At 36.9% G+C, this 27,565-nt stretch overlaps 1 protein-coding gene across 1 annotated transcript in view; it reads right to left on the bottom strand.

Moving 5' to 3' along the window:
* Positions 1 to 27,565, bottom strand: part of Rok (Rho associated coiled-coil containing protein kinase) — a 403,168-nt gene that overhangs the window by 286,917 nt on the left and 88,686 nt on the right. The window contains exons 9-10 of the mRNA XM_090374570.1: positions 21,208 to 21,292; positions 16,660 to 16,804 (exon numbers count right to left, since the gene is read on the bottom strand). Of these exons, the coding sequence (XP_090230696.1) occupies positions 16,660 to 16,804; positions 21,208 to 21,292 (230 nt within the window). The remainder of the gene's footprint in view (positions 1 to 16,659; positions 16,805 to 21,207; positions 21,293 to 27,565) is intronic.

The following is a 27,565-nucleotide window of genomic DNA, read 5'->3' as shown; positions in this document are numbered from 1 at the left end:
AAGCTTAGCCAAGGCCATCTAAAATCAACTACGTTAGTTCTTAGATTATAAAGAGAAGACCGTATCCAGAGCTCACCAGCTGCCGAGTACGAGGCTCAAGAAGAATTATTGTAAATTTTCAGGTGAATTTTAATCAGTCGGTTAAGCTAATATATGCAGTGAAAGGAAATTAGGGTAAAACAACTGACATGACGCCAAAATTTGGCAACAACTTTTGGATTACAATGTGACATCCACTTTGGAAGTACTGCCCTGACACCTTAGTTTGGTAGCCATAGCAAAATGCAAAAAAAAAAAAAAAACTTTATTATACTTATAGGCCCTCATATCTCACAGATTGATATGCACTTACGTAATACATATAAATATCCCAATAACATAAACCTTCATTTTCCACCCATGTATTGATACTAGACAAAAACCAATGACACCATCAGAACTGGCATACAAAATACATATAAGAAACAGTTAAAATGTTTTGATTATGATATGTTTTCAGCTTGTCATAATTTTCCAAATAAAGGCAATAATTTTTATTTATAATTTCAAAAATTTTCAAATCCTCTTATTTTTATCAGACGTACTATTTTTCGTTTAAAAAATTTGCTCATCCTAAAATTATTATTCGAACTTATAAGAGAACTTGAACTTATTATTAATGTTTGAGAAATCCAGCGTGAAAATAATCATTCTTCAGCTGAAATGAAACATTCAAGATGTTTCATTTCATGATACTACATTTTGTAGTAAACCTACTGTTTTATGCCTTAAAAAATAACTCTTAAAAAAAATAAAAATAAACTATTAATAATAACATTTGCATATAGAGAGAAAGGGTCAGACAATGTTGACTACAAAATCATTTTATAGTAAACGTTTTTGTAATTATCCAAGAAAAAGTCATTTGACATTTTCTTGATTTACTAGAAATGTGCTTATAACCCAAGCTAACTTTGTAAACTACTAGAGAAATACAGTGGTGGACAAAAAAATTCCATCACCTTAAAAAAAGTAACATTTGTAGTGAAACGTACAGGATATTTTTTGATTACAGTCATTTTGTTTGTTGCAAAGCAAAGGTATTGCATCAGATAATACTTCTATTGCATCAGACAGTAATTGCATCAGCTGTTTCTATAAATACAACATTGGAAGCATATACATGCTCATTAGTATCCTGTTTTGCAGGGGTGTAAGCATGGCTTCATACATTCAGTTGACACCAAGGAAGGAAAAAAAAAAAAAAAAAAAAGTGTAGCTGTTGCTTTGTCCAAGGAAGGACTTTCTACGCATGCTATCACATAGAAAGTATCCTGGGTGCTGAAATTAAAGCGTGAAACCGGTGATGTGAAGACAAGACCAGGATCAGGACATAAGAGAGTGACATTAGCATTAGTAGAGGCATTTGATTCAAAAAAGCAAGCTTATGCAGCATCAGCCAAAAAAAAAAAAAATAAATAAATAAATAAAAAATAACCACTTCCACTTCAACCCTCTGTTCATTCGAAATACCTGTCCAGCTGAGCCTTAAACTTATTTAGGCTATCAACTTCCACGACAAGGGATGGAAGTCTGTTCCACCAACCAACCACGCGCTGGCTAAAGGCAAATTTCCTCACGTCTATCCTACATCTGTCCTTCCTCAATTTGAATTTATGCCCTCTGAGGTGATTATTCTGAGCAAGAGGAAGAATCCCATCAGCATTGAGCATGCTCAAACCATTCAAGGCTTTATACACCTCTATCAGTTCACCTTGCTGGTGCCTAGTCTCCAGACACTGTAATTTGCAAAACTTAAGCCTTTCTTCGTAAGAGCGCCCCCCTTTGTTCCATTCACTAATCTTGTTGCCCTTCTCTGTACTCGTTCCAGCATCTCTACATCCTTCTTGAAATGAGGCCTCCAGACCTGTATACAGTACTCTAGGTGTGGCCTGACCATTGCCTTATACAAGGGAATAATCACCTCCTTATCCCTGCTAGAAAAATTCCTATATATCATCGACAATACTCCATGAGCTACTCTTGCAGCCCATCTGCACTGCTCAGAGAACTTCTTATCTGCCTGCACAACCACCCCCAGGTCTCTTTCATTCTCTACCACTGTCAGTGTAGTACCAGAGTTGATACGTTGCTCTGGAGTTGCTGTTTCCCATATGTAGTACTTTACATTTGTCAATGTTAAACTTCATTTGCCACCTCTCAGCCCATCTGCTCAACCTTTCCAGATCCTGTTGCAGTAGCATAGTGTCAGTAGTGTCCTTGACAACCCTGCCAACCTTCGTATCATCTGCAAACTTGGACATTAAGCTTGATATACCATCATCAATATCATTTATAAATACAGAAAACAATAAAGGACCCAATACTGAACCCTGAGTGACTCCACTAATAACATTAGTCCACGATGAGCAGTGTCCATTGATTACCACTCTCTGTCTTCTCCCCCTCAACCACCCCTTTATCCATAGCAGCAAATTGCCTACAATGCCACACTGCTCCAATTTGTGCAGCAGTCTTCCATGTGCAACAGTATAAAAAGCCTTTCTAAGATCCAAGTATATAATATCAAAGTTATTCCCTGCATCCAGTTCTTTTGTGACTGCATCATAGTATCCAATCAAATTGGTCAGGCAAGACTTCCCCTTAACAAAACCATGCTGTTTCTGAGCTATAACTGAAGTCTTGTCAAGATGAATCTGCAGTGCTTCTTTAACCAGTGCTTCCATTAATTTTCCTGGAACAGAAGTTAAACTCACAGGTCTATAATTATTTGTGTCAGCCTTTGATCCTCCTTTGTGAATTGGGGTTACAATTGCACATGTCCAGTCTGTGGGTACCTCCCCTGAGTCCAAGGAAGCTCTCATAATTATGGCTAACGGATTGCTTACTTCCTTTGCTGCCTGCTTTAATATAACTGGATAGATCCCATCCACCCCAGGCGCCTTTCTTAAATTTACCTTCAACAATTTCTCCTCCACTTTACTCTCAATTATTACAAGACCATCTAGCTCACTGCCAGTGTTTACTTCATCAATGGCATTCCCCTTCCTGAGTAACTCCTCATGTGTGAATGTCGATGCAAAATATTCATTTAGTTTGTTAGCTACCTGAGCACGATCATCAACAGTTGACCCATCGATATCAAGTGGACCAATCTGATTCATCCCCTTCCTTCTAGAGTTTACATAAGTAAAGAACTCTTTGCTGTTTTTCTTTGCATCCCTTGCCAAAGATTTCTCGTAATCTGCCTTCGCCTGCCTAACCTCCTTTGTAACTTGGTAACATCATCAGTTGGTCCCACTGTATAGAATTTAAATACTGTCTCAGTCCATCGTAGTCGTCTTTACGAAAACAATAACCCTTCCCTTTACCCCTAATGGTAGTTACCTCTTTGAGTAAATCCCATTTCAGCACACTGCGATCACTGCAACCTAGTGGTTCATTTAACTGCAGATTCTTAATGCATGAAGAATCACTACTGATAATCAAATCAAGAGTATTACTCCCTCTAGTTGCCTTCCGAACATGCTGATGTAGAAAACAATCATCCAATAAATCCACTAAAGCCTTGCTAGTGTGTGAGTGACCAGACCCCAAATTCCAGTCAATATCTGGGAAATTAAAATCCCCCATTATAAGACTCTCTGATGTCCTGGCCCACTCTCTTTCCCTGTACAGTTTCTTATTATACTCATCAGAGTCATTAGGCCTATAGCACACTCCTACTCTCAATTTTGATCTCCCAATGCTTATGTCACACCAAACTGACTCGACACTGCACTGTCCAGCAATGTTGACTGGCTTCACTTCCTTGGATTTTATGTATTTCTTAACTAATAGCATAACCCCTCCTCCCTTCCTATCCTGTCTGTCCTTTCTGTAGACATTGTACTCCCCAAATTCCAGTTCTGCATTCCTTATATCTGTGTGACACCACATCTCTGAAATCCCAACATCTGCCTTTGATGTTTTGAGCAATACCTCAAATTCATCAAATTTATTTACTAAACTTCTAGCATTGGTGTACACGCAAGTATACATGCACCCGTTCTTTTTCTTAGCTACCCTAACACAACCCATGTGTTTATTTGTACCCCAATGATTCCCAGCAGCCTCTGAAATATCCTGCATCTTGTTTTCCAGGTTGCGGCTCATTCCAATAGAAGCAGTGCAAGAATCTCTTTCACCTCTGCCAGTGGCTACTGTTAATCTATTAATCCTTGTATCCCCCAATCTAGCAGTTTTCCGACCCACCTAACACTGCCTCGATAGCATCAGCAAACGTTCTTGCACCCTTTCTATTTAAGTGTATCCCATCCCTGTAGAAGCAGTCTCTCCTGTTAACAAGTACAGACCAGACTGAGAAAAATTCTACCCCTTGAGCCTTGCACAGTCTTTCCAGGGCCGAATTGATCGACAGGACTCTCATCATATACTCCCTCCTATCGTGTCTGGGCAGAATTGCAGACACTTTCAAATTCAACCCTAATTCACGGCTTTTTTTCAACAGTGACCTGTACTTGTTAAGTAATTCCGCCGGTCTCCTACTCTTAATATCATTAGTGCCAATGTGTACAACTATATCACCTTTTGTGCCCTTAAAAGATGATATCCGCTCTACAACGTCATCAACCTTTGCCCCTGGTAGACATACCCTGGTCCTGTTCCACCTATCCTTTTTACAAAGCATGTTTCCCATTTCCCTGACAATAGAGTCACCAACAACTACTAGTTCCTTTGGGACCAGCGCATTCTGCCTTGGGGGCTGCCGCTGTGTTGCATGATGACCAAGTGCAAGCTCTGGCATTGGTGTGGGCAGCTGAGAGCTTGATGGGCCCCTCACTTTTAATCCTTCGAGGGCATCCACCCTGTCCTTCAAGCTCTCATATAGGCCCATAACAACGCTGAGTTGTCGCCTGATTTTCTTACACTCCTTGCATTGCGCGCACACACAGAGACATCCCCCATGGCAGTATCATATCCTGTACCCGACTGCACCACAAACATCAAGCAAGTAGTGCATTTTAATAGGCTGTGATTCAGAAGGCAACTGCCCCCCTCAGTTCTCCCCTGAGCCACAGCACTCCCATTAGCTTGATCCTTTTGCTTTGCTGCTCTGGTCTGAGTCATGATTTTGATTTAATTTCAATAAAATTTCAATTTCAGTACAAAATTAAAACCTAAACTTATATCCCAACACAGTTATAACGCTATATTTATGTTTCAGTATCTAGTGTTATCTACGAAATCCCTTTATATAACTTCCGTATCAAGTTAAGTATTAATTATTTATTTTTTACTAATTATTTATGTTACGTAACCCAAGTCATTATATGTATAGTTAAAAGTACAATTTAATTGACAATGAAGTTCAACAAGATTAATTATCTGATTAATTGGCAATATTATGTATTATACTATATTATATTAAGCTTATGCTATCTATTTCGCGGTATTTTGTATCGCGTAACAATGGCGGCAATTTACGATCGGTAAACGCGTGGATTTGATACCCTTTCAGATACTAAGTAATACCTACAAAATCTCTATCTAAGTTACTTTAATCTAAGAATCGTAAATAGGAATATAAAGCTACTCTAGAAAATAAGTTAATATGCCAATTTAAGCTAATAAAACAGAAAATAAATCAGGAAAAAACTTCTCTGTTCCGGGAGTGGCAAAAATGTACGTCTGCACATTTTTCTGCAGACTGCATAGTCACTGCACCTACTCTTGTGACTATGCTCATTAGTATCCTGTTTTGCAGGGGTGTAAGCATGGCTTCATACATTCAGTTGATACCAAGGGAAAAAAAAAAAAAAAAAAAAAGTGTAGCTGTTGCTTTGTCCAAGGAAGGGCTTTCTACACATGCTATCACATAGAAAGTATCCTGGGTGCTGAAATAAAAGCATGAAACCAATGATGTGAAGAGAAGACCCGGATCAGGACATAAGAGAGTGACTATGTCCTTCCCAAGATCACTGCCTTCGTAATTGCCATGCTAGTGCTCCTGATCTAAAACTGGGCTTTGAGATTGCCTCTGGTGTTGAAACAAGTGCATGGACTATACAGACAGCTTTCTGAATGACGTCTGCATGCCTATCGGGCCAAGAAGAAGCCTTTGTTGATCCAACAAATGAGGAAAAAGCAACTTGCTTGGGCTAAAATGCATGTTTCATGGACAAAAGAGCAATGGGACACCGTCATCTTTTCTGACGAATGACTCGGATGGGAAGCGATATGTCAGAAGACGAAAATTGGAGAAATACCATCCTGACTGCATAACACCGACTATAAAGTTCCCCGCCAGTCAGATGGTCTGGGGAGGCATAACAAGCAAAGGGATGGGACAAATTAAGTTTATTAACAGAATGGTAAATGCAGAAACCTACACTGCTGTCTTGGAGGAGTGCCTGAAAGTTCTGAGGACGAGGGTTTCCTGTGCGGACGTGCCTTTCTGCCGCTCTTGGAACAGAGAAGTTTTTTCTGATTTATTTTCTGCTTTATTAGTTTAAATTGACATATTAACTTATTTCTAGAGTAGCTTTATATTCCTATTTACGGTACTTAAAGTTAAAATAACTTAGATAGAGATTTTGTAGGTATTACTTAGCATCGGAAAGGGTATCAAATCCACGTGTTTACCGTTCATAAACAGCCGCCATTGTTACGTGAAAATTAATCAGTAAAATCTATTAATCTTGTCGAACTTCATTGGCAATTAAATTGTACTTTTAACTATACATATAACCACTTAGGTTACGGAACATAAATAATTAGTAAAAATAAATAATTAATACATAACTTGATACGGAAGTTATATAAAGGGATTTCGTAGATAACATTCGTTACTGAAATGCGATACAGCATATCCGGAATTCGATAGCATTAGCTTTGTATAGTATAGTGCATAACACAATATTGTCAATTAATCAATACATCTATTAATCTTGTTAAACTTCATTGTCAATTAAATTGTACTTTTAACTATATATATATAACGACTTAGAGTACAAACGTAATAAATAATTAATACATACTTGATACGGAAGTTATATAAAGGGAACTCGTAGATAACACTCGATACTGAAAAATAAATATAGCGTTATAACTGTGTTAAGATACAAGTTTAAGGTTTTAATTTTGTTCTGAAATTGTAATTTTATTGACATTTAAATCGAAATCATGACTCTGACCAGAGCAGCAAAGCAAAAGGCTCAAGCTAATGGGAGTGCTGTGACTCAGGGGAGAACTGAGGGGGGCAGTTGCCCTCTGAATCACAGCCTTTTAAGATGGACTGTTTGCTTGAAGTTTGCGGAGCAATCGGGTACGGGACATGGTACTGCCATGGGGGATGTCTTTGTGTGTGCACGATGCAAGGAATGTATGGAAATTAGGCGACAACTCGGCTTTGTTATGGGCCTATATGAGACCTTCAAGGACAGGGTGGATGCCCTCAAAGGAAATAAATTGAGGGGCCCATCAAGCTCTCAGCTGCCCACATCAATGCCAGAGCTTGGACCTGGTCATCTTGCAACACAGAGGCAGCCCACAAGGCAGAATGCGCTGGTTCAACAGGAACTAGTAGTTGTTGGTGACTCAATTGTCAGGGAAACGGGGAACATGCTTTGTAAAAAGGATAGGTGGAACAGGACCAGGGTATGTCTGCCAGGGGCAAAGGTTGATGACGTTGTAGAGCAGATATCATCTTTTAAGGGCACAAAAGGTGATATATTTGTACACGTTGGCACTAATGATATTAAGAGTAGGAGACCGGCGGAATTACTTAACAAGTACAGGTCACTGTTGAAAAAAAACGTGAAGTAGGGTTGAATTTGAAAGTGTCTGCAATTCTGCCCAGACACGATAGGAGGGAGTATATGATGAGAGCCTTGTCGATCAATTCGGCCCTGGAAAGATTGTGCAGGGCTCAAGGGGTAGAATTTTTTTCAGCCTGGAATGTACTTGTTAACAGGAGAGATTGCTTCTACAGGGATGGGATACACTTAAATAGAAAGGGTGCAAGAATATTTGCTGATGCTATCGAGGCAGTGTTAGGTGGGCCGGAAAACTGCTAGCTTGGGGGGAGACAAGGACTAATGGATTAACAGTAGCCAGTGGCAGAGGTGAAAGAGATTCTTGCACTGCTTCTATTGGAATGAGCAGAAGCCTGAAAAACAAGATGCAGGATATTTCAGAGACTGCTGGAAGTCATTGCGGTACAAGTAAACACATGGGTTGTGTTAGGGTAGCTAAGAATAGAAACAGGTGCATGTATACTTGCGTGTACACCAATGCTAGGAGTTTAGTAAATAAATTTGATGAATTTAAGGTATTACTCAAAACATCAAAGGCAGATATTGTTGGAATATCAGAGACGTGGTGTCACACAGATATAAGGAATGCAGAACTGGAATTTGGGGAGTACAACGTCTACAGAAAGGATAGACAGGATAGGAAGGGAGGAGGGGGTTATGCTATTAGTTAAAATAGCTATTAGTTAAAAAACACATAAAATCCAAGGAAGTGAAGCCAGTCGACATCGATGGACAGGGCAGTGTCGAGTCAGTTTGGTGTGACATAAGCATAGGTAAATCAAAATTGAGAGTAGGAGTGTGCTATAGGCCTAATGACTCTGATGAGTATAATTAGATACTGTACAGGGAAATAGAATGGGCCAGTAAATCAGAGTCTTATAATGGGGGATTTTAATTTCCCAGATATTGACTGGAATTTGTGGGTTGGTCACTCACACATTAGCAAGGCTTTTGTGGATTTATTGGATGATTGTTTTCTACACCAGCATGTTCGGGAGGCAACTAGAGGGAGTAATACTCTTGATCTGATTATCAGTAGTGATTCTTCATGCATTAGGAATCTGCAGATAAAGGAACCACTGGGTGGCAGTGATCACAGTGTGCTGAAGTGGGATTTACTCAAGGAGGTAACTACCATCAGAGGTAAAGGGAAGGGATTTTGCTTTCGTAAAGGCGACTATGATGGTCTGAGACAGTATTTAAATTCTATACGGTGGAACCAACTGATGATGTTACCAACAGCAAATTCAAAATGGGAAGCATTCAAGGAACTAATCTTGGAAGCTACCAGGCTTTACATACCAACCAAGAAATATTGTTCAAGGTTCAGGCCTAAATGGTTGTCAGATGAACTAATGAGACATATGGCAGAGAAGAAAAATGCATGGGATACATACAAATTAATGGGTGACATGGAAGCCTATGATAGATATAAGTTGGTCTGTAACCAAGTCACAAAGGAGATGAGGCAGGCAAAGACAGATTATGAGAAATCCTTGGCAAAGGATGCAAAGAAAAACAGAAAAGAGTTCTTTACCTATTTAAACTCAAGAAAGAAAGGGATGAATCAGATTGGTCCACTGGATGTTGATGGTTCAACAGTTGAGGATCCAGCTCAGGTGGCTAACAATCTAAACGAGTATTTTGCATCTACATTCATACATGAGGAGTTATTCAGGAAGGGGAATGTCGTAAGCGAAGTAAACATTGGCAGTGAGCTAGATGATTTTCTAATAACTGAGAGGAAAGTGGAGGAGAAATTGTTGAGGATAAACATAAAAAAGGCACCCGGGGTGGATGGGATCTATTCAGTTATATTAAAGGAGGCAGCAAAGGAAGTAAGCAAACCCCTAGCCATAATTATGAGAGCTTCTTTGGACTCAGGGGAGGTACCCATGGACTGGAGATGTGCAAATGTAACCCCAATTCACAAAGGAGGATCAAAGGCTGACACAAATAATTATAGACCTGTTAGTTTAACTTCGGTTCCAGGAAAATTAATGGAGGCACTGGTTAAAGAACTGGTTAAAGAACACTGCAGGATCATCTGGACAAGAATTCAGTTATAGCTCAGACACAGCATGGGTTTGTTAAGGGCAGGTCTTGTCTGACCAATTTGATTGGATACTATGATGTAGTCACAAAAGAACTGGATGCAGGGAATAACTTTGATATTATATATTTGGATCTTAGAAAGGCTTTTGATACTGTTGCGCATGGAAGACTGCTGCACAAATTGGAGAAGTGTGGCATTGGAGGCAAATTGCTGCTATGGATAAAGGGGTGGTTGAGTGGCAGAAGACAGAGAGTGGTAATCAATGGACACTGCTCAACGTGGACTAATGTTATTAGTGGAGTTCCTCAGGGTTCAGTGTTGGGTCCATTGTTGTTTTCTGTATTTATAAATGATATTGATGATGGTGTATCAGGCTTAATGTCCAAGTTTGCAGACGATACAAAGGTTGGCAGGGTTGTTAAGGACACTACTGATACTATGCTGCTGCAACAGGATCTGGAAAGGTTGAGCAGATGGGCTGAGAGGTGGCAAATGAAGTTTAACATTGACAAATGTAAAGTACTACATATGGGAAACAGTAACCCCAGATCAACGTATCAACTCTGTGGTACTACGCTGATAGTGGTAGAGAATGAAAAGGACCTGGGGGTAATTGTGCAGGCAGATATGAAGTTCTCTGAGCAGTGCAGATGAGCTGCAAGAGTAGCTCATGGTGTGTTGTCAATGATATACAGGAATTTTTCTAGCAGGGACAGGGATGTGATTATTCCCTTGTATAAGGCATTGGTCAGGCCACACCTTGAGTACTGTATACAGGTCTGGAGGCCTCATTTCAAGAAGGATGTAGAGCTGCTGGAACGAGTACAGAGAAGGGCAACAAGATTAGTGAATGGAACAAAGGGTTGCTCTTACGAAGAAAGGCTTAAGTTTTGCAAATTACAGAGCCGGGAGACTAGGCATCGGCGAGGTGATCTGATAGAGGTGTATAAGGCTTTGAATGGCTTGAGCATGCTCAATGCCGATGGGATTCTTCCTCTTGCTCAGAATAATCACCTGAGAGGGCATAAATTCAAATTGAGGAAGGACGGATGTCGTATAGATGTGCGGAAATTTGCCTTTAGCCAGCGGGCAGTTGGTTTGTGGAATAGACTTCCATCGCTTGTTGTTGAAGTTGATAGCCTAAACAAATTTAAGGCTCAACTGGACAGGTATTTCGAGCGAACGGAGGGGTGAAATGGGAGTGGTGTTTTTTTTTTTTTTTTTTTTTGGCTGATGCTGAATAAGCTTGCTTTCTTGCATCATATGCCTCTACTAATGCTAATGCTAAATGCTAACCCATTATTAGGGATCACCACACAGACTTCCAAAACTGCATTTTTTAACAGGACTCAGCACCTTGCCACACAGCAAAATTGGTAAGTTTTATGCTATTTAGATTTAATAATGAGTTTGTCTTCTTGTCTCACAAGGCTTAAAACATACTTACACGGATGTTTTCCCTTGTTTTTCTCACTTAAGATGCAGTCATACCTCAAAAATGCTGGCGTTACAGTGTTGGACTGGCTCGGCAACAGCCAGATTTGAACCCTATTCAAAATTCTGGTACATAATGTCACCTAAAATTGCTCAGAAGAAGCCAACAAGTAAGATTGAGCTGCAGGAGAGCATTGTAAGTACCACGAAATTGGGCAACAGCAGATATACACCAGTAGCCTACAGCAGATATACACCAGTCTGCAATGAAGTCACAAAGGAGGTTAGGCAAGCTAAGGCAGATTATCAGATGATACTGACAAAGAACAAAAGAAAAGTAGCAAATATTTCTTAACATGTTAACAATAGAGGAACTGTTGCACATGGAAGACTGCTGCACAAATTGCCTCATTTCAAGAAGGATGTAGAGCTGCTGGAATGAGTACAGAGAAGGGCAACAAGATTAGTGAATGGAACAAAGGATTGCTCTTATGAAGAAAGGCTTAAGTTTTGCAAATTACAGTGTCTGGAGACTAGGCACCAGTGAGGTGATCTGATAGAGGTGTATAAAGCCTTGACTGGTTTGAGCATGCTCAATACTGATGGGATTCTTCCTCTTGCTCAGAATAATCACTTCAGAGGGCATAAATAATTCAAATTGAGGAAAGACAGATGTAGGATAGATGTGCGGAAATTTGCCTTTAGCCAGCGGGTAGTTGGTTGGTGGAACAGACTTCCATCCCTTGTTGTGGAAGTTGATAGCCTAAATAAATTTAAGGCTCAGCTGGACAGGTATTTCGAACGAACGGAGGGGTAAAGTGGAAGGTTTTTTTTTTTTTTTTTAGGCTGATGCTGCATAAGCTTGCTTTCTTGCATCATATGCCTCTACTAATGCTAATAGGAATGAATCACATTGGTCCACTAAATATGAATGGTATAATCGATAATAATCCTGTTTAGGTTACTGACAAACTGAATAGATATTTTGCATCTACATTTACACATGAAGAATATTTTAGGGATAGCGAGGCCAGAAGTATATCAAATTCTAACAAGGAACAAAACAATTTCGTGATAACTGAGCAAAAAATGGAAGAGAAATTGTTGAAGCTAAAAGTAAATAAGATACTTGGGACAAATTAGGATCTATATAATTATATTAAGAGATGCAAAAAAAGAGGTAAGCAAATGTTTAATCACAATTATGAGAGCATCCTTGGATTCATGGATGCTTCCTACGGATTAAAGATGTATGAATGGCTCACCAATTCACAAAGGAGGAATCAAAAGGTGAAATGAGTAATTATAGATCTGTAAGCTTGATTTCTGATCCAGGAAAAATAATAGAGTTAGCGGTTAAAAAAATAATGTAGGACCATCTATACAGGAATGCAGTTATACTGCAATCACAGCATGGATCTGATAAGAAGCAATCTTGTCTGACCAATCTGATTAGACGCTACAATGCAGTGACAAAGAAACTGAATGCAAAAAATAATTCTGGCATCATGTACTTATATTTCAAAAAAAAAAAAAAAAAAAACCTTTAAATACTGTTAAAAAGGCTTCATACAAATTGAAACTGTGGGGAGAAAGGAGGTTACTGATATTGTTGAAGGGTTGAATGGAAAAAAAGTAGTTATCAATGGGCACTGCCCATTTCAATATTTATTAATGATACTGACGAAAGCCTATCAGGGTTAATGTCATCTATGTTTACTGATGACAAAGGTTGGCAGGATGGTTCATGACAGCAATCAAGATATATACTACTGCAATAAATCTAGAAAAATTAGGCAGATGGAGTGAGAATTGGGCAAATGCAAAGTACTCCATATGGGTAGCAGATTTCTCATAAATAATATAACAACTGTAGCACCTGTGTGATACCACACTCAAGGTAGGAGATAATGAATATAACATAGGAGTAATTGTGCAGTCAGACATGAAGTTCCCTGAGGAGTGCTGATGGGCTGCTAGTACAGCTCACGAGGTTTGGTTTTGTGAATGATATACAAGAATTTTGCTATCGGGGACAAGAAGATAATTATACTGCCATATGAGGCAATGATTAGGCCATGTCTGGAAGTGTCATTTAGGAAAGATTAGAATCTGCTGGAATAGGTACAGAGAAGAGCAACAAGATTAGTGAAGAGTAATGACAGATTAATCTTACCAAGATAGATTAGTTATTCGAATTAAGGCATGTGGAAACTAGGCACAAACAAGGAAATATGATCAAACTGTTTAAGGCTTTGAATGGATTGAATAAGCTAAATGTCAATATCATCCTTATTCATGCTCAGATAACGCACATAAGGGAGTATAAATTTAAATATAGGAAAGATGGTTGCAAGATAGGTGTGCATAATTTTGCTTTCAGCCAGAGGGTAATTATTGTTGGAACCATTTCCATCTGATGTTATGGAAGTGAGTAGTTTGAATAAAATGAACAAAGAATTAGTCAAATTAGAATTAGGCCAGCCTTCATTAATTGCATTAATGAAGGCTGGCCTTCATTAATGCAATTAATTCATTCCGCGAGAGCACCAGGCAAAACAGAAATGTGCTAATCAAATGCAATAATCAATAGCAAAAATTATAATTGGTCCTTGACCCTCAGAGGAATGTCCATAAAGATTTTTAAAAATACCTTTTAAATAACTTTTTAACTGTATACCATGTAAAAGATAATGAAAATAATTATAGAATTAAATGTTTATTGCATAAAACAGCGGTTCCCAAACTATGCACCACGGAATATTTAAAATTTTCAAGGGAAACACAGTGATACTTGACATCTATCAGACACCGCACGAACTACTAGTTCAAGGTAGTTCATAGTTTCAACATTACTTATTAAGTAGTTTGGACCTAACTACTTAATAAATGTATTAGGTATTTCTATTGGCCTACAGGCGCCGTTAAAAAAAAACTGAGACACTAAGGGCACCATGAACCGAGAAAGTTTGCGAACCTCTGGCATAAACAATGAAGAAACTATTTGTTGTTTCGAAATATTTGAACAGAGTCATTTGAACAGTGTTGGCTTTTGTTCATCAGTCAACTTCCGATAGCCGACAATAATCTTCTCTCGTCCCTGGCGAAATAAATATTGTGGAGAACCTCAAACCTTTTGTTTGAGGTTCTCTGTGAATGAAAGATTTCATCTAGTTCTTTTACCGTTATCTCCTTTGCGGTAACATTTTCATCTGGCTCATTTAAAAAAATTTTTTTTTTTTTTACAAGTAACATGTCTTATTCTGATGGTTGATGGGACACACTGAGACAGGCAGCTGGCAAACGCTTGTTTATTGCCCATCTGATGCACGGGAAGCTTAGTGCACGATTCAAATCTTTTTTAACTTTCACATAAAAAAAGATCGCGTTAACTAGAAACTTGCATCGCGTAAAGTGAAAAGTGGTATAATTTTTTCAAATAGAGCTGAACATGCGATGTGGAAAGCTTTTTTTTCTTCCTGATGCTGTATAAGCTTGCTTCCCTGTAACATTTGCTACTACTACTACCACTATAACACACAGTGTCTGAAGAAGAAAGCTGTTTTCTGAACTTAAGCAACAAGGAGTAACAGCTGTGAAAAGAATTTTTGTGGGAATCTAGTACTACTATAAATCTCATTCTTACTTTCAACTTGCCAATATCTCCTAATTCCATCTTAGCTGGATACCTGCACTACCTAGTAAGTGCCTCATATGCCAAATCCTTTAAGGTTGTTCAAAAATAGGACACCCACAAAAAAGGTTGCAAAGGATCACAAAATCAAGCGATGTTTGACTCCAGAGCCTGTACAGATCGACTGTCAGGGAGAACATCATGTGTATTCACAAGCATAACAGCAGTGGAAGGAAGACAAAGGAATACAGAGACTCAAGGAAGAGCTAAACCAGTGGTTTTCAACCTTTTTTTTAATAACGGCACCCCCCTAAGTAATTTATTTTATTTTGCGGCACCCCTACTCAATTTTCTGACCGTTAGATCCGATTCTCTCTCTCTGTGTATATATATATATATATATATATATATATATGTATATATATATATATATATATATAAAATATTAAAAAATATATATGTTATATGATATTTATTACAATAATATAATTATAAAAATTACATTTCATAATACAAATTATATATATACAGTATATAATTTTATTCTTTATATAGAGGTACTAAGTAAACATCAATTATAGATCGCTACAACATTAAAAAGATACTGTACACCTTTTTTATAATGAAATAAACATATAAATTAAAAAGTAATATAAGTTTAAGTAACTTAAACCCAAATTACGTGGCACCCCTGGAACGTTGTTGCGGCACCCCGGTTGAAAACCACTGAGCTAAACATATCTTATCAGGAGGCAAGGAAAGTAGTAAAGCCAATAAATATCGACAAACTTTCATATGTTGAGAAAGTATCAGGGAACTACTCCACTGGAATGCAAATCGAAGTGACTGATCCAACAAAAGAGTCATCCATCCACTACTACAAGTTACCTATTGAGCTCTAAAAACCTACTCAAAAAGCATATCAGTACCTCCTAGTGCACCACTACTACCAAAACAAAGTGGTAAAGAAAAGCCAAAAAAGCCTAAAGAGCCACTTGGAACACAAGAAAAAATGGGTGTCAAAGCCAAGGAGGTAACAAGACAACTCAGTCCTGGAACCTTTCGCAGAAGAAGAGTAAATGGACACAGACCAATATACCTTTCTTTTCAAAGAAGGATAAACCCAAAACTGGGAAAATAAAGCCGTCAGACCTTTAGAAGCCCATTGATGATCCAGAAAATTTAATAATGACCATATTCAAATTCTTATAGTGGAACTGCTGTGGATTCTGTTCAATGTGTGATGACATCAAGGCTCTCGGTGCATAAGCAAACTTGCTTTTATTTACGGTAGACATACTCAAAGGAAATGAGGAATCTTACTTGCATAATTTTACAATCATTTATAAAGACAGGGCTAGGGATGGACCTGCTCAGAGAGAAGTCCCCCATCCTTATGGGTAACCAAACCCCATTTCAAACTACACCCCTTATCATCAACAAAGGAGAAGTAATAGTTCGCTTACAGTAGAGTTCCTCCTAATTATTTGTTCTATTTATTTATCATCAGAGAACAACATCCTCCAGGCAAACCTAGAGGATTTTAATGAACATAATACCCTGTAGAGTAGTGTTAATATCAATGGTTGACAGCAACTTGGCCCTTCCAAATCTGAGTTCTAACACCTTCCACATACCACATACATTTACCGCCATTGATCTCTCTCTCTCTCTCTCTCTCTCTCTCTCTCTCTCATTAACCACTAGAGCTGACTTACCAACCAACATTTCATAAAGGACAACTCCTACTGACCACCAATCACACTCTCGTCCATAACAGCCCTCTCCACCCTGAGATTTGAGAACTTCAGGAGAAATATAGTCAGGGGTGCCTACAGCAGTATCAGACCGTACTAAACCATCCTGCAAATTTTAAAAAGGAATAATTTAGATAATATTCTGGCGTGATGTTAAGTAACCAGTAATTGAAAATTATTTCATGTACCATTCTACAGAAATCATGTTATATTCCAAGTTCAGTTAAAATCAAAATAAACAAAACTAGTACATCAAAGTAATACTATCTAAATTATTTACAAATCATTCTGAACTTACAGCATAAAGAAAGGTTATAACAACTTAAAATTCAATTTTATCAAATTATGATAAAAATTTTGAGATATAACATTTTCCCATTAATAGCAACAATGAACACAGTATGGCTGTCTAATGGAATAGGCATTTCATATATTAATCTTGATTTATAATGTTTTATACTTCATCCAGAAAATTATCATTTATAAAATGATACAAAATTTATGATAATATGAACCAGACTATAAGATACACTCATGTTTTAGAAGTCAAATTTTCGCAAAAAATATTTTTTTCATCTATTTGAAACACAAATTTGAAAGTACTTATTAACATGTTTACTGCTGGCTGACATGTGAAGGGTTTTTTTTTTTAATTCACAGAGATAAAAAACCATCTTGACTTTTTCCTCCAATTTTTCAGAATAAAAACTAGATATATTTGTCGAGTAACCTTCACCAGCAACTGACTAATTCACTCTAAATGAGAAGAAAGAAAACCCAAAGAACGTCTCTGCCTTCTCCAATCCAGACTGACTTAATCATGCAATTTTTGAATTAAATTCATTAAGGTCATATGTTAACAGTGAGCATGTTAAACAAAATGTTAGCATTGAAAGTTTTTACTTATCACTCCTGTCAACACTCGTCAATACTAATGTTACTATCTAACTTTCACCTTCTCCAAGGGCATTGCTGATTCCATATTTCTTACAATAAATTCAATAAATGTGGAATCAGCAAAACCCTATATCTGTAATTATAATCCTCTAAACAATATAAATAAACATAACTAATTTTAATACACAGTATTAATACAGTATTTTCATACACAGTATTAATACAGGAACTTTGCTAGCTTGGATAAAAAGGTGATTATCCCATTGTACAAAGCAATATTTAAGCGGCATCTTGAGTACTGCATAGAGGCCTGGAGGCCTCATTTTAGGAAAGATGTAGTCTGCTGGAACAAGTTCAAAGAAGAGACAGAAGATTGGTGAGGGGAACAAAGGGGTACTCACACCAAGAAAGACTTCAGTTCTGCAAATTGCAGCATCTGGAGACTAAGCACCTGAGAGATCGGACGAATGTTGATTATTGGAACAAACTTCCGTCTGTTGTTGTGAAAGTGAGTAGTTTGATAAATTCAAGGAAGAGCTACACAAAATTATTAGAGGACAAACAGATGATATGGAAGGGGTTTTTTTTTTTTTTGGCTGATGCTTTATATGCTTGTTTTCTTGCTTCATGTGCTTGTTCTACTAATGCAACTACTACTAAACAGTGGAATAAAAGGGAGGGACAAAAGAAAAAAGATCTCTAAAAACAGTTAACAAAACTTTCAAAAATTAAAACTGTCAGAATTACAAGCACTTGAAGCTCATTATAGTGACTTTCTTTTTAACATGTTTATTTCACAGCCAATTTCCCATAAACTTAATGCTATTTTGCATTCATTATAATGACTTGAAAGACAAACAAATTCTTCATAATTCAAAAATTTTCACACCTTTATATTATGTTTTTCACTTTTTATGATTATAAATAACATTTAAAAATGAAAGTACACTAATTTATTGAAGCTAATAATGAGCATGCTCAATGGAAATTTCTCGTGTTCAGTGGTGTAATGAAATTAACTTGAAGTTTATTTCATTAAACTGTATATATATAAGAGGCGCCTCCATAGCCAGGCGGGCAGGAGCAGCAGTGCATAGCACACACTTCTTGATTAGACCGGGGTTCAAGCCCGTGACCACCAAATACGGAGGATGCAGAAAGGTCAGGGAATGACCACCGCATATCCCCGGAGCAAAATGCCCTTAGTTGCTAATGCTCCTAAAAACCAAATAACAACAACAACTGTACTTATAATACTGTATGTTAATCGTATAAGGCTATTTTATATAGTATAAGACTGTTTGACTCCTACAAAGCCATTGTAGGAGTCAAACAATGTGATTGGCAAACTATTTTATATAGTTTGCCAATCACAGACAAAATTATGATTTTACAAGCTGCAGATAATGATGATATATGCAAATCATGGGCTCTATCTCTAAAACGTCTAAGGTGAAAGTGCAGCCCTCAACACTCTGAAGATGGCTCTGCAAGTTTAATGTACAAATTTGCAGATGATACAAAGGTTGGCAGGGTTGTTAAGGACACCACTGATGCTATGCTGCTGCAACAGGATCTGGAAAGGTTGAACAGATGGGCTGAGAGGTGGCAAATGAAGTTTAACATTGACAAATGTAAAGTACTACATATGGGAAACAGTAATCCCAGAGCAACGTATCAACTCTGCGGTACTACACTGACAGTGGTGGAGAATGAAAAGGACCTGGGGGTAATTGTGCAGGCAGATATGAAGTTCTCTGAGCAGTGCAGATGAGCTGCAAGAGTAGCTCATGGTGTCTTGTCAATGATATACAGGAATTTTTCTAGCAGGGATAAGGAGGTGATTATTCCCTTGTATAAGGCAATGGTTAGGCCACATCTTGAGTACTGTATACAGGTCTGGAGGCCTCATTTCAAGAAGGATGTAGAGCTGCTGGAACGGTTACAGAGAAGGGCAACAAGATTAGTGAATGGAACAAAGGGTTGCTCTTACGAAGAAAGGCTTAAGTTTTGCAAATTACAGAGTCTGGAGACTAGGCACCGGCGAGGTGATCTGATAGAGGTGTATAAGGCTTTGAATGGTTTGAGCATGCTCAATGCCAATGGGATTCTTCATCTTGCTCAGAATAATCAGCTCAGAGGGCATAAATTCAAATTGAGGAAGGACGGATGTTGGATAGATGTGCGGAAATTTGCCTTTGGCCAGCGGGTGGTTGTTGGTGGAACAGACTTCCATCACTTGTTGTTGAAGTTGATAGCCTAAACAAATTTAAGGCTCAACTGGACAGGTATTTCGAGCGAACGGAGGGGTGAAATGGGAGTGGTGTTTTTTTTTTTTTTTTTGGCTGATGCTGAATAAGCTTGCTTTCTTGCATCATATGCCTCTACTAATGCTAATGCTAAGATGAGGGAACAGAAGGAGAATCATTTAAAAAATGTTTTGTTGACATTTGACCAGAACAACATCTTCAATGCTCATAAAATGACTTTTTTTTTTAAGTTGCTATCGTATAAAACACTTACATTTAAAGGTAAGAAATGTAGTAGTGGAAAACAGGCAATATATTACTATTCTCCTAGTTGCAAACATTGGGAAAGCCCGGAAGACCCTGATGGTTAAAGGTTTGGGGACATTTCAGACTGTATATTATGCAAACCAAAAGGCATGGATGTCATCAAAAATGTACAAAGAAAGGTTCAGAGACTTAGCTTGAAAGATGAGCAGTGAGAAAAGAAAAATTTTGCTGTTTGAGGATAACTGCAACCCTCATTGCCACATGAACGGCCTATGTGCAGTCATGGTACCTGCCATCTAATATAACATCAGTACTTCAGACACTTCATTTTTAAGAAAAACTATCAAAGAATGCTACAAAACAAAACTGCTGTCTCAAAGGCAACTCACAATGCAAAATCAACATACTGCAAGTAATGTATTTATACTTTTATGAATGGAATGAGCTGTAGAACATACAATTTTGAATCTTTTGAATCAAATGGGAAGCTGGTGAGGCAAAAACCTAGTACAGAGAAAAGTGCAATGGAAAGGGCTCAGAAAGAGGAAGAGAAAAATGATCAATGTTATAGAATGTGATGTAGAGAGACTTCTTCACACAGGAATTTCCTACAAAATTCCTGTGTGAAGGAAAATATCTTTCACACAGAAATTTTCAAAATATCTTTAAAAAAAAAAAAAAAAAAAAAATTTTATTTATTCAAAACAGAACTGGATCGTTTCAGTCTGGAAATGGGGAAAATGTGAGAGATCTACGATCTTTTTTCCTTGTTTTTTTTTTTTTTTTTTTTTTGGCAGTTGCAGAAAAGTGTATTTTTTACAATATTTAGCCATTATAATACTATTAGATGCTATTTTATAATTTCAGATTTTTAATTTTATCAATCCTGACAGTCACAAAAACATGTGAGGATGAGGAGGTCTGTCTTTCTACTTTTCATAATTCTGAAGTTCTTACATTATTACTGAATAAACAGATTTATTTTTGAAAAATATATAAATCTTACTTAGAAGCTAGGGGTTGTAATTTGTTTATATATCTCATAAAAGCAGTTAATCTCATAAGCAATATATTATAAATAAGCTGATCAGCTCACCCTTCCTATCCTCATACAAGTTCCAAAGTCTGCAAGCTTTAAGTGTCCATACTTGTCCAACAACATATTATCAGGTTTCACATCCCTATAAAGGAATAAAAATTCAGTCACTCAAAAATAAAGTAATCGAGTTAAGCAAAGGTTAATATGAAGAATATAAAAGACATTATACAAGCACAAAGTCCAGCATATTGGAATAGTGGCATACTTTCTTCAGCCATACCCTAATATTCAACAAATCCGTTTGGTACAAAAAAGTATATATATTGTTTCATGCAAATATAAAAAACTATAAAAAAATCTGTGTGTGTATATATATAAAATAAGGTAATAAAATAATAAGAAAGATATATTACGTCAACAAACAGAGGAGCTTGCAGGTTTTTGCAAAAATTGAAAGGAGATGACATAGACTGATGATTAAGGCAGATAAACGATCAAAATGTGCCATACGAGTTGTATCCGACAGACAGAGCAGAGGAGCTGGTTCTAGAAGCAAATATCTATGTACAAGAAAGTTATGCCCAGTATGCTGTTTTGTCAGTATAATAACTTCTCATCTATTTGTCTGCAAACTAGAACAACATATACACATCTTTTTTTATTCTGAAATGTTCACTGTATGGTTCATCTCCAAGGTTGTTCCCAATTGGAAATATATTGCCACAAAAGCTGTCTCTATAATCTGTAAAAGGCACAAATTAATTTTATGTATATCATGATCTGGATTTATTTTGCAGCTCAACCCACATGATTATTTCCTGAGCTTCCAACATGGCTAGAATCCAACAGATAGTAAATGGCTTTCCTGCTTTTTGAAAATCTCTGAGTTGTTTGTTAAGATGTGGAATTGATGTGCATGAGAAACATTTACGAAGGAAGAAAAAAGCTGGTTTTCACTAATACCATCCTACCATCCAAGACTAGTTTAAAATCATATAGGTCTGCTGTAAAAAATTAATTCTACTTGAAAATCTAATGCAAACCTACTGAATCATTTGATTTTGATCCATCCATATAAATCTGATGAAAATTTCTACTTTCAAAGCTGTGTAGCACATGGAACTTTTGCATAGCATTTGGGGATGTCCTTTTTTCTTATATTTTATAAGGTAAGAGACAGAAGCACAGTTGGCAACCAAGAGTCAAGGAGCCCTGAATTTATATCTACAGTAAAAACATGATGGAAATGTATTATCCAAACTCAAACTAATGTATGAGATGCAATCCTACTGGTTTATTTCCATTTGATTTGCAATCATAATTAATCACCCATTGTGGTTCATGAATAATAATAGTATGTGGTTCATGGTATGTAGTAGTAGTACATGAATAGTAGCAGTAGTATGCGGTTCGTGGTATGTAGCAGTAGTATGCGGTTCGTGGTATGTAGCAGTAGTATGCGGTTCGTGGTATGTAGCAGTAGTATGCGGTTCGTGGTATGTAGCAGTAGTATGCGGTTCGTGGTATGTAGCAGTAGTATGCGGTTCGTGGTATGTAGCAGTAGTATGCGGTTCGTGGTGTGTAGCAGTAGTATGCGGTTCGTGGTGTGCAGCAGTAGTACGCGGTTCGTGGTGTGCAGCAGTAGTACGCGGTTCGTGGTGTGCAGCAGTAGTACGCGGTTCGTGGTATGCAGTAGTAGTACGCAGTTTATGGTATGTAGCAGTAGTATGTGGTTCAAGAATAATAATAGTTTGGATGTGATAATTGCATGTTTTCACCATGTACATGTGAAGTGGATACTCATGTCAAAAATACAGCAGAGGCTCACAAGCACTTGCACACAAGCTGTAAATTAGAGAAGTTCTAGAGATTGATCGATTTTATTTTTAATGGTGCACTGGCAGTTTAGGCCACAATACACCAAATCAAAAAGAGGTTCCAAGAGCTATGAGGAAAGCTTAACTTTAGTTTGTTATCTAAGATTTAGCCTAAAAAGGAGAACTTTTGAACATGTAGCAAAAAATTATTTAAAAATAGAACTGTTTCAGGATGAATTGTATGACAGATGATTTTCTCTCAGATATTTTATATCCATTATTTTTTTGTCCACAATTCTATTTTGTTTATGAATAGCTGAAGCAGTTGCTAAATTATGTTCATGCTTTGTGATTGAAGTGAGATGGTAAGATCATCTGCATACATATAAATTTCCAATGTAGGTGGTATAACCTTCGTAATATAAGGGCAACTAAGGTTGCACTTAATACAGAGCCTTGGGAAATGCTTTCCTGTTGTATATGTATTATAAATAAACAGTTTTTATACCATATCTGAAATATTCTGAGAGTTAGGATACAACCCTCTGTATCCTAACTCAAATAAATCTCACAGGATTCCAAATCTCCATGTTGCATCAAAAGTATTCTAAAGATTTACAATCACCGTATGCTGTTTTCTAATAAATAAATATGTCTGTTTAAACTTTAACATACAGGTCAATGGTCAATCTGTTCTTCCTAAATCCAAATTGGAGTAACAGAACGTTCTCTTTTTACATCAACCATCTAAGTCTTATACACTATTCATTTGAGGATTTTATCTAAGCAACTTGTCAACAAAATTGATTGATGATAATTATACATATAAAAAGGATCCTTTCCAGGTTTGGGAAATACAAGGACAACTGCATGTCACCATGTGGATAGATACAAGTTATTTAGAAAATTTTAAATTACAGAGCAGCACTCTTAGTATCCAGAGAATCAGAATTTAGATGTTGTATCATGAAAGTATGGCTACATCCATTTGTATGGCTATAGTCTGCTGTCATTTTGCTGCTAAAGTATAGGGATGTGAAGGTTTTAATTTCTTTATTTTCATTTTGTTGTCTTAGAAAATTTAATTTTATTGTCTGTAGTGACGTGGATGTGTAATTTGCTTGATAATGTTCTTGCAATCCACAACAAGGGCAGGTGGGATCTTTACAATATCTCATGTATGTGTGTCCATATTGCAGACAATTATAACATCTTATTGGTATATGGGCAGATTTTGAAATTTAAATCTCCTGCTTTTACTGAGGTAGAGGAGAATTATTAAATGTAAGAATTCTAGATCATATAGGAGTGAGAATGCCATCTTTCTTTGTCATTATCTTCCTAACATGTATCACTTTGCTACAACTATGTCTATAGCAATGTGGGGTGTTGTCAATAAAATAAGTGAGTCTGATGCTGGCATTAGTTGTTCTAATCAAAAGTTCAAATTGAACTCCACGTTAAGAAAAGTAATCAGGAATTTAATCTTTGGGGTAGATCTGTGATTATATACTTCACAGAATGAAGTAGGTAACTACAGACCTGTAAGTTTGGCTGAATAATTTGCAATTTTCCAATCTGTAAGAACTTCCCCTGAATTAAGAAATGTTCTCATTATTATGGCTAATGGTTGGACTACCTCTTTTGCAGCTTCTTTAACTGGATAGATTACATCAGCCCCGAGTGCTTTGTTCACTTTTAGCAGCAGAAATTTCCCTTCCTTTGAGATATTGTAAAATTGTTTAACTTCCAATCAATGTCATACAGATAGCTACTAACCACATCTCTGCAACTCCTTTATGCATGAGTACAGCAGCAAAATATTTATTGTTCGTCTGCAACCTGAAATGAAGATTTATGGATCCTTTCCTTTTAGTGTTAACATAAGCAAAGAATTCCTTGATACTTTTCTTGGCGGTCTTAGCCAAGGACTTCTCTAATAATCTGCTTTAGCCCAACTATCCCCCTTCCTACATAAATCAATTACAGAATAGTTTATACTTACTGTAGGCCCTGCTGTTCCCTGACAATTTATAATCATCCCATACATTTTTCTTCTTAATCACTAAAGGCATCAGTTCGCCTGACATCTATTTTTTTCTAAATCTTGAAAAATATCTTAGTTGATATAAAATGTTAGTAGCATCTATTATGATTATCTAACTAAATGCCACCCATTTGGCATTTACATTTTTTTAATAAATCAGATGGTCCCAGGGAAAAAAAGTTTAAAAAAGCTCTAGGACCATTATAATCAACTTTGCGGAAACAAAATCCTTTCCCTTTATCCCTGATAGTAGTTATTTGTCTGAATAAATCTCACATCAATACATTATGTTCACTACCATCTATAGGTTTTTTTACTTGAAGATTCTTAATACATGATGGAATTCTACTGATAACACTGAACAACAAATTTTGGGTCATATCTTGTTACAGGCATGAAAGTAAGTTTAATTTATAGATTTTGGAGTGTTAAACACATAAATGGGTGCTTAAAATGGCAGATTTGTTCTTGTTTTTGAAAAAATTGGTTCTTGTTTTCGAAAAAACAAGAACCAATTTTTTATATTTATATAGTTTTTTTTATTTATACAAGGCATTTTTTATTTATATGGCAGTAAGATACCTGTATCAAACAAGGGACCTACGAACATACCTGTATCAAACAAGGGACCTTTTCACCTTTCACTTGTACTCAAGCTTCGGGAGCATCACTTTTCATCATACAACAATTATCGGCTAATAGTGGCACTCCAATTGCTTTTTGGATCTTTGTTCCATTGCTGCAATGTCTTGATGGAAGTTCTCACCATGTTCATCACTGATGACACCACACCATGCAGGAAGAAATCTAGATGTGAGTGCAAGAAATGCATCTTCAATGACATGTTGCACCCCAGTTTTTCATAAGAAGTAATGAGATCTTCCACAAGCTGCCTGTTGTTGCCGGCTTTAACATTTCCTAGAAAACCAGTCAACACATTTCAAAAGGCTTTCCACACTGATTTCTCACTATCACTAAGAATACATTCGAACTGTTAGTCTTTGAAAAGTTGCCTTATTTGTGGGCCAATGAAAACGCCTGTCTTAATTTTTCTGTACTGAGTCTTGGGAATTTCTTTTGCAAGTATGTGAATGCAGGACAATTCACTTCCAAAGCCTTCACGAAATTTTTCATGAACCCAGTTTGATGTCAAGCAGTGAAAGAAAAACTTTATATGGATCTACCAGAGGTTTAAATGCTACGTTCTTCATTACAGTTCTTCATTAAATGATTTTCGTTGAGGCCAACTCCTCTTCTCGTAGTGCATATTATTGGATTAAAAGTTATTTCGGGGACCACCCCGAAATAACTTTGTTCCTTATTAAGAAGTTTAGTCGATAATATTTTAGTAAATTTGAAATTGTCTTCAATTTCCAGTCTGTTATTGCTGGATGGTTTAGTTTTTAGTGAGTTGATGTGCATCAGCTTCGCTTTGCTCTTCCTTCTGGCAGTGAGTAGATTATGGAAATTGAATACAGGGTTATTTTTAAGAAACCCCTATATATTAACAATTTTAAAACCATAATATCGTGTCATAAATTTAGTTTTATATAATGTATTAATTGGATTAATTTGACGTGAGATTGGGTCAAAGAATTTCCTATAAAAAGGTATGAGTTAATCTCTATATTTTACGAATAGTATTAAAGTAGGAAGGATTGAGCTTTATTGCTCATATATTTTGAAAAGTATATTTTTTTTAAAAAAAGTTTGTAAGACACAAAGTTTCACAAATACCTATTTCCCATAGAGTAAAAAAATATGTGGAGGTCCTACAGTCTCAAAACTATACAATACACAATACAGAAACAATACAATTCAATATTTTTTTTCAATTTTTTTTATTTACATATATATAAATATGTGCAACTGTTCAGGAATACCTATTCCTCTGGACAAGAACAGTATGCGAAAATAAAATAATTTTACGAACAAAGAAGAAAACGTTTCAGAAATATTTCAGTTAGTGGGAGTGGGACTGTAGGAACAATACACAATTCAATTTTTTTTTTCCGATTTTTTTATTTACATATATATAAATATATATGTGCAACTGTTCAGTGTAGTGGCAGCACCTGGAACAGAGTTCAACTCCGCCAGTTAACATCGTATTGTTTACAGAGTGCCGTAGCTTGGCCAAATGTTGATTACATGTGGTTTGTATGTGCCACCTTAACCAGGCAGCAACAAAGCAGTACCCATCCTCAGCATGATGTGGGCCTGTATTAACTTAATTGCCCAAAAAGGAGCCGATCCCGCACCCACAAATTCAGCACTGCCAGCAGATTTCTCTAGTTGCCCATGTTGGAGAAAAAAATAAAATAAAAGAAAGAAGTCCCTGAAGGCTTCATGAATTTCAGTATTACTAAGGGTAATCCTGACAGGCAAGCAGGATGCAAGAAGAAAGCATCCAATCACAATGATGCGTCATAGGAACTCGTGGAAGTTGTCAGTAACTGCCTTCTGTTGAAAACGTCAACAGAAAACTGTTGAAAATGGTTGAAATTGAAGACAGTTTCAAACAAAACTTTTACATTGTCAGGTGAAACCT

This window comes from Mastigoproctus giganteus, chromosome 5, assembly GCF_048544385.1.
Source record: "Mastigoproctus giganteus isolate SK-2022 chromosome 5, ASM4854438v1, whole genome shotgun sequence".
Classification (NCBI taxonomy): domain Eukaryota; kingdom Metazoa; phylum Arthropoda; class Arachnida; order Uropygi; family Thelyphonidae; genus Mastigoproctus; species Mastigoproctus giganteus.
This window is presented reverse-complemented; position numbering and strand designations above follow the sequence as displayed.